The 7,554-nt window shown below is 26.0% G+C and overlaps 1 protein-coding gene across 1 annotated transcript; it reads left to right on the top strand.

Annotated features, from left to right (window-relative positions):
* Positions 1–1,660: 1,660 nt before the first annotated feature.
* On the top strand, positions 1,661–6,165 carry LOC107457618 (jasmonate-induced oxygenase 2). The gene is made up of 3 exons (XM_016075788.3): positions 1,661–2,227; positions 2,949–3,279; positions 5,812–6,165. Exons 1-3 carry the CDS (start codon positions 1,710–1,712, stop codon positions 6,070–6,072), a joined length of 1,110 nt encoding a protein of 369 aa, XP_015931274.1. The 5' UTR covers positions 1,661–1,709; the 3' UTR covers positions 6,073–6,165.
* The last annotated feature ends 1,389 nt before the right edge of the window (positions 6,166–7,554 follow it).

Genomic DNA, 7,554 nt, shown 5'->3' on the forward strand with positions numbered 1-7,554 from the left:
ATGTATTATTTTTATTAATAAATATTTTATGTTCAAAATGCTATTTATTTATTTATTTTAACTAACCTATAATTTTATTAATATCGTTATGTTATCGTTGGCTTTTTAAGATATTATTGAAACTTGTTATTTCATTATTGATTATTTAAAATTTGATGTTGAAACTTCTTATGTATTTAATTTTTTTAATTTATAAAATCACAAATCCAATCTAAATCGTACAGTAAATAAAATTAATATTCGAATCGAATAAGTTTTTGCTCAAAACTAATTCAAACTGCACCATGAACACCCCTAATTAAAATAATATTAGGTAATTAATTTTTTCAGTCTAATATTTTAAAATTATTTTATTTATTTTAAATTTTGAATTTAAATCTTAAATTTTAAATTATAAAATAAAATATTAAAATTGACTACTAATATTAATTAACTTAAACTTCATTCACATAATTTTTTTAATTGTTAATGTCAGGATTAAATACCCTTGTTAACCCGCTTTCCCCTACCTTGGAAATTAAAAGAAAAAAAACATTTTAGTTTTCTATTATATTTCTTCTGGAATTTATTATTTAATTCTCATTTCACATGCACGTCTAAAACCCCATCAAATACACGTTTCAAATTCCAAGTCCATGACGGTCCCCACATAGCATGGTCCATATTTTCCTACACCCATACCTCTGACCTCTCCTCTTTAAATTTCTCTTTCAGTATCATGTTTCGTGATTAAAAATTAAAATTAAAATTAAAATTAAAATTTTAATTTTTTTAGTATTTTTAAAAGATAAAAATACAAAAAATTAAAATTTTTAAAATAAAAACCAAAACCTTAATAATTATTTTGGTGAGATTTTATTAAGTGCTTTTTGTAATCAGTCAAAGATTTTATTTTATGATTATTTATAGGATAAAAATATATATTAAAACTTCGGTAGATAGAGATTTACTTGAAGAAGGAACATACAGAACAAATAAAATATTTCTATTAAAAAATAACACTTAGAATGTTATAGAGACAATTTTTATATTTTTCTATTTCTACAATAAAACATACCTAAAATCTGTATTGAAATAAAAATTCAATACTAGTATGAGATAGAATCTATGATGTACAGACACTAACACGAATATGGAATATGATATGATATATTCTACGTCGACACATAAATTTTAAAATTTTATAAGATACGGGAATACACATACATATAAAATATAAAGTATTTTTTAGATAAATTGTAATAATATTTTGATATTTTATTGATATTAAAATATAAATTAATTTTTTTAATTATTTTAATATTTTATTTTAATTATATAAAGTATTTAAAATATTTTTTATTTTAATAAATAATAATATATACTATATCTAATTTTATTTCAACAATATATGTTAAAAATAAGATTGGACATATTGACACGTGATGATATTTAGGTGTGTACAAGCATGTCCGGAGACAAATTTTTCGCTTTTTATTAAGACACGGTTGGACACAACAGACACGTATATCGAACAAGTGTGGTGAATATCGTATCTAAAATATGTCTGACACACGAACACCGTAACTCAACGAAATGTCCGTGTTTCATAGTATAGAATTGTATATATATGAGGTTGAGATGAAATTAGAACCTTAGAAATAAAGAAAGCCTAGTAGTAACTGAAATTATTGTAGCAAAAGAAGAATAAGAACACATAGAAATAAAGAATGATGAATGATAGCCCACAGGAATGGCCAGAACCTATAATCAGGGTTCAGTCCTTGTCTGAAAGCATCAAAGGTTCAAACTCAATCCCTGAAAGGTATATCAAACCCATAAGTGAGCGTCCAAATTCCAATAATAATATGATTAGTGATGATGATTGCATCAACATACCAATCATTGACCTAAAGGATGTGTATAGTGAGGACCCAAAAATAAGAGCCTTAACACTTAACAAGATTTCAGAGGCTTGTAAAGAGTGGGGGTTCTTCCAAGTGGTGAACCATGGTGTTAGCCATGAATTGATGGACATGGCAAGAGAAACATGGAGGGAGTTCTTCCACATGCCCATGGAGGAGAAGCAGAAATATGCAAACTCTCCAAAGACATATGAAGGTTATGGAAGCAGATTAGGGGTGGAGAAGGGTGCAATTCTTGATTGGAGTGATTATTATTATCTTCATTTTCTTCCATTCAACTTGAAGGACTTCAATAAATGGCCTTCTCACCCTCCTTCTTGCAGGTTTATTTTCTTTTCTTTTTTATATATAGACTCTTTCATTCATTCTTAACAAATTAAAACAAGGTAGAAACTCAGGTGTAATCGACTTCACGTGAACTTGATAGTTGGGAGTTGTTAGATAGTTTGATTTATTTGACTAAATTTCCATCTAACGGCTCTCAATTATTAACTTCACGTGAAGTCGACTGCACCTGAGTTTACACCTTAAAACAAATACAAATGATATATCTTTTTAATTTTTTTTTTACATGTAGTAATTAATTTGTCTATGCATGTTAGGATGCTATTATTAGTATAGATTTTGGTGTTTAGACCCCACAAATTAAAGTACAAACCCATGCCTAGCTAGCCCACTCGGAGTCTTTTGGAACAAATTAAAGACAATGGTTTCGTAGAAGTTAATAAAATCCAAAAACCCCCCAATCATCAACTACTTTTTGTGTCTACACTTTTCTCTAAATTCTTTTACTTTTAATTTGGTTGGTTCATATATATTATAGATGACGATGGTTTATATCCGCTGTAAATTATATGGTTAAAGATATAATTATTTATATATATTTTTATTAATGTAAATTTTAAAAATAAATAATTTTATATGATTATCAAAGATTTTTACATAAAAAAACATGTTAAAGATATAATCTTATTAATTTAATTTTTTCTTGGATAAATACTCATATAACACTTGTATAAATAATCCAAAATCATATGTATAAAGGGAAGTGGTAGATGAATATGGAAGAGAGTTGGTGAATCTATGTGGGAGGTTGATGAAGGTGCTATCAAAAAACCTTGGATTAGAAGAGGAGTGTCTTCAAAATGGTTTTGGTGGAGAAGACATAGGAGCATGTTTAAGGGTGAATTTCTATCCAAAGTGTCCAAGGCCAGAGTTGACTTTGGGTCTCTCATCACACTCAGACCCAGGTGGCATCACTCTCTTGCTCCCTGATCATAATATTCCAGGCCTTCAAGTTCGTAGAGGCCATTCTTGGATCACTGTCAAGCCTTCTCCTCATGCCTTCATTGTCAATATTGGAGACCAAATTCAGGTTATTATTCCTTTTATTTCTCTAAGTTATTATATATTCTTTTCGTTAAATTAATTTGGGTTGGTCGAGTAATCAGCTCACTCGTTCGTTTAAATAAATGTTAGAGTTTTAAATTCTGCTTTATGTATGTAGCAATTTATTAGCTAATAAGACAGTGACAGACCTGAACTTTAAATGAAACTCAAATCTGCAAAGAATTTAAATTAAAAAAAAATTTCAAATTGATATTTTAAAATTTTTAGATAAATATTATTTTTGAAAGGAAAAGTACGAGGAGTCAATGGAATACTTGTACAATGTATAAAATGGAGGTATATGAAGTATTAGAGATATAACTATTAGTGTTTTTTCTTTCTATTAGCTGAAGCCTTTGAGATGAGTGGTATCATAACATGGTATTAGAGTGCTAGATTTAAAAGGTTAAGAGTTCGATTCTTGGGATGAGTGGTATCAGAACATGATATTCTTGCTAGATTTGAAAAATGTTTGTTATTCCTAGTACTCGGATGGTTATTTTAGATAGAATGGAATAGTCTATTGTCTCACTAACTAAAAGATTTAAATTTTTTTTTATCATTATTAGCCTATTTTTCTATATAACTATTACAAATTTTTTAATTATATAAAATATGTATGTCATCATACCGTAAAATCTTAAAAGACTACCGTTGTTATATCATATTTTTTTGTTTTTATTATATCGTCCAGAACCCTTTTATTAAAAAACTAACACTAGAATTCTTTTACTATAATTAAACAAGAAGTTTTATATATTCATGATAAATGAATTTGTCACGTGGAGGGGGCACTTGAACTTAGTTGAGGCATTTTGATTATTTTATTTATTTTGTTCCTTGTCATTTTTTCCATCTTGTTGTGGTTGTTGCCTTCACATTATTGTAGCTGTTGTGTGTGTATATAATTTACTATTAAATTATTTAATTTTATGAATAGTTAATAGGACTATGAGCATGTGTGTGTACATCTACTAACATATGATTTCTCATGATTCTCTATGAGTAATGCAATTAAAAAACTTAAACTATTATATATTATCTGCTGATCTGATCTCTCATGAAATTATATAATATTTAATGATTATTATATATATTCAGTGATTCTACAAAACTATCCAATATTATATTTACAAGAATATTTCATGGAATATTATAAGCTTATATATTAGATCTAATTAATATCATCTAAATGTAAGAAAAATTAAGGTATGTTTTCTTCAATCAAAATATTTACGTGTAATATAACATAATATTTACGTGTATTCTTTAATATATATTTCTTTTAAAATAGTTTCTAAAAGAAAGTAAGTCTACATATAAAAATATTACTTCCCCTTTTTTTTTTCTTCTTTCGGCTAGAAGTGAGATATTCAAGATTATATTATTTTAGTTTGCATCTCTGACATCAAAAGGTTAGGCATCAAGTATATGTATAAAAAGATTAATTAATCTCTAATATAAAAAGATTTATACTTTAAGTTAAGCTCTTTTGTGTTTTTACATGCCTTTCTACTATGTAGGTTATTAGTGACAGTGAAGTAATTGTGTAATCTTATATATAATTGCAGCCAATTATATAATTGAGAACTAGATTTTCTACTAAAAGAGTGCAATTTAAATATGGAGTATGGGAATAATCTATCTTTATTTGTGTAAAACTAAATAAACCTAAAATAGTAAAATGCAAATGAAGGCTTAGTAATAAATTAATAATGGATGCATGAGTTGTTATTTCTGTACGCAAATACAAATAATAATAATAAGAAGAAGAAGAAGTTAGCTACCCACGTGGCCACATGTGATAGGATGTGAGTGATCATTTTTATATATTGAGTAATGCTACATATTGTGCATTAAAATTAGCTACTAGAATCAGCCACCAGTATAAAATACATATTGGAATATAAATATATATTAAAAATAAATTAAACTATACATATATTTATATACAAATATATTAGTAGCTGATTTTAGTGACTAATTTTAGTGTACAAATAATATTTTTTATAAATTTTGTTGGTTACCGTTGTAAACTGGAAAGGCTGGATCCCAACCAAAAACGATATGAAAAAATAGACTAATTTATGTATTTAATTATGTATACAATAATTCTGAGTTTATTTTTCAATGTTGATTTATAAGACTACTTATTATATATTTAAAAAATTTTAAAAAAATCTTAATTTATCTTTTTGATTATCCTCCAAATTTTAAATACAAAAGTTAATTGTTTGGATTTTTTTACTTTTTTATGTTTTCAAAAAAGAATGTATTTAGATTTTTACTTAATTATTTAAATATTAAAAAATAATTAAGTGGATGAATTAGAATTTTCAATCATTTCTCTTATATATTTACTTAAATAATGACTCTAATTTATTTATTTATTAATATTTAGGGTTTAGGACTTATAATTTTGAGTTTAGATGTGAATTGATCATTGGTGGTTATTATTATTAGCTTGTCAATATGAAACTCATCATACACAATTTTATTTATTTATTTATTTGACAAGGTTCTAAGCAATGGTATTTACAAGAGTGTAGAGCACAGAGTAATTGTAAATTCAAATGAAGAGAGGGTTTCCTTAGCGTTCTTCTACAACCCTAAAAGTGACATACCCATTGAACCAGTGAAGGAATTGGTGACCAAAGAAAGACCTTCACTCTACAAGGCCATGACCTATGAAAAATACAGGCTCTTCATTAGATTGAAAGGGCCTTCTGGAAAATCTCATCTTGAATCTTTAAAGTCTCCACCACCATCAACAAACTAAAGGCATAAATAATTTCTTTATTAATCAATCATTGTATGATCACATTTTAACTGCCCCTAGCTTCTATATATGGTAATTGTGTTGTAATATATATTATATGTAAAGAATTGTGTCATATGTGTATGTGTATATATATATAATGTGATGATATTTTATATATAGATATTATTAGAACAGTTCAGATATACTAACGTAACTAAACTATACAAGTATTTAAAAATGTGAATAAAATTATTTAAAAATATAATGGTGAGATTTTTGTGTCCATACAAATTTTGATTATTTTGGTTATTGATTATTCTGTTAAAAATACATACACGATGTGATAAATGTTAATACGCTATCAAAAAAGTAAGGAGTATAGTACTCTTTGAAAATTAATTTATTATTAAAAAGAAAAAAGAAAAAATAATAAATAAAATATTTAAAAAAATTTAAATTATAAATTTTAAACTTCTATGGTTATATAGAATATAATAGATGAAGAGTTAATATTTATTTAGTTAATAAAAAATGCAACATTATTTAGTTAGTAAATGTGAGCGTTTAAAGATATATAAGTCATCATTTTACACCATTAAAAATATTAAAAATAATTAATTAATAGCTAACATCACAAATTATCTATGATCATTTTCAATTGTAGAATGCTTATAGATTGTTGACCTACAAAACGAGGTTTCGAATTAGAGATTATCGGATGCAGATATAGAAATGGTTGGACCACTCCCAATTGAAGATTCAAATTTTGTATGTTTTCAATATGCTTTTAATGAAGAAAACAAAGAAAAGGAATTTTACTCTTGTTGAAGATTCAAATGTTTATGTTTTTAATATACTTTTAATGTATTAAATACATTAAAAATAATGTCTATCCTTAACCGCTCATTTATAAATAAAAATTAAGAAGTGTTATATTTATTCTCAACTAAAAAAGATCAACTCTTTATTTAAGTATTTATTATATTTTATTTAAAATTTAAAATTTAAAATTTAAAATTTAAAATTTAGACTTTAAATTAAAATTCAAATAATATTGTACTATTTGCTTTTTTCAGAGTACATTAGGATCTGTTAAAAAACCAACAATTATTATTATTATTATTATTATTATTATTATCTTAAAATTTATTTCATTATTTTTCTTTGTTTGAAAATTTGTTCACACGAAGAGCACAACACACAAAAGCAAAAGACTTGAGAATTAAAATTGATATTCCTGAGTTTGAAGGAAGACTCCAATCAAATTAAATGATTTTATCGAATGACTTTACAAGGTGAAAAAAGTGTTCGTGTTAAAGGACATTCTGGACGACAAACACGTAAAACTTGTAGCAATTAAGTTGAAACAGCGCGCGTCAGTATGGTGGGAGAATCTCATGCGTTAGCGATAAAGAGAAGGAAGAAGAAAGATCAAAACATGGGATAAAATGCGTCGTGAGCTCAAGTGCAAGTTCCTTCCTGATAAACATTACAGGTAAG

Source organism: Arachis duranensis, chromosome 7, assembly GCF_000817695.3.
Source record: "Arachis duranensis cultivar V14167 chromosome 7, aradu.V14167.gnm2.J7QH, whole genome shotgun sequence".
In the NCBI taxonomy this organism is placed as follows: domain Eukaryota; kingdom Viridiplantae; phylum Streptophyta; class Magnoliopsida; order Fabales; family Fabaceae; genus Arachis; species Arachis duranensis.

Bases quoted from the DNA above. Each gene is read 5' to 3' on its own strand.
- LOC107457618 (XM_016075788.3), top strand. From the start codon at position 1,710: ATGATGAATGATAGCCCACAGGAATGGCCAGAACCTATAATCAGGGTT. The intron at 2,228-2,948 runs GTTTATTTTCTT...ATATGTATAAAG, and splicing joins TCTCACCCTCCTTCTTGCAG to GGAAGTGGTAGATGAATATG. The intron at 3,280-5,811 runs GTTATTATTCCT...TTATTTGACAAG, and splicing joins ATATTGGAGACCAAATTCAG to GTTCTAAGCAATGGTATTTA.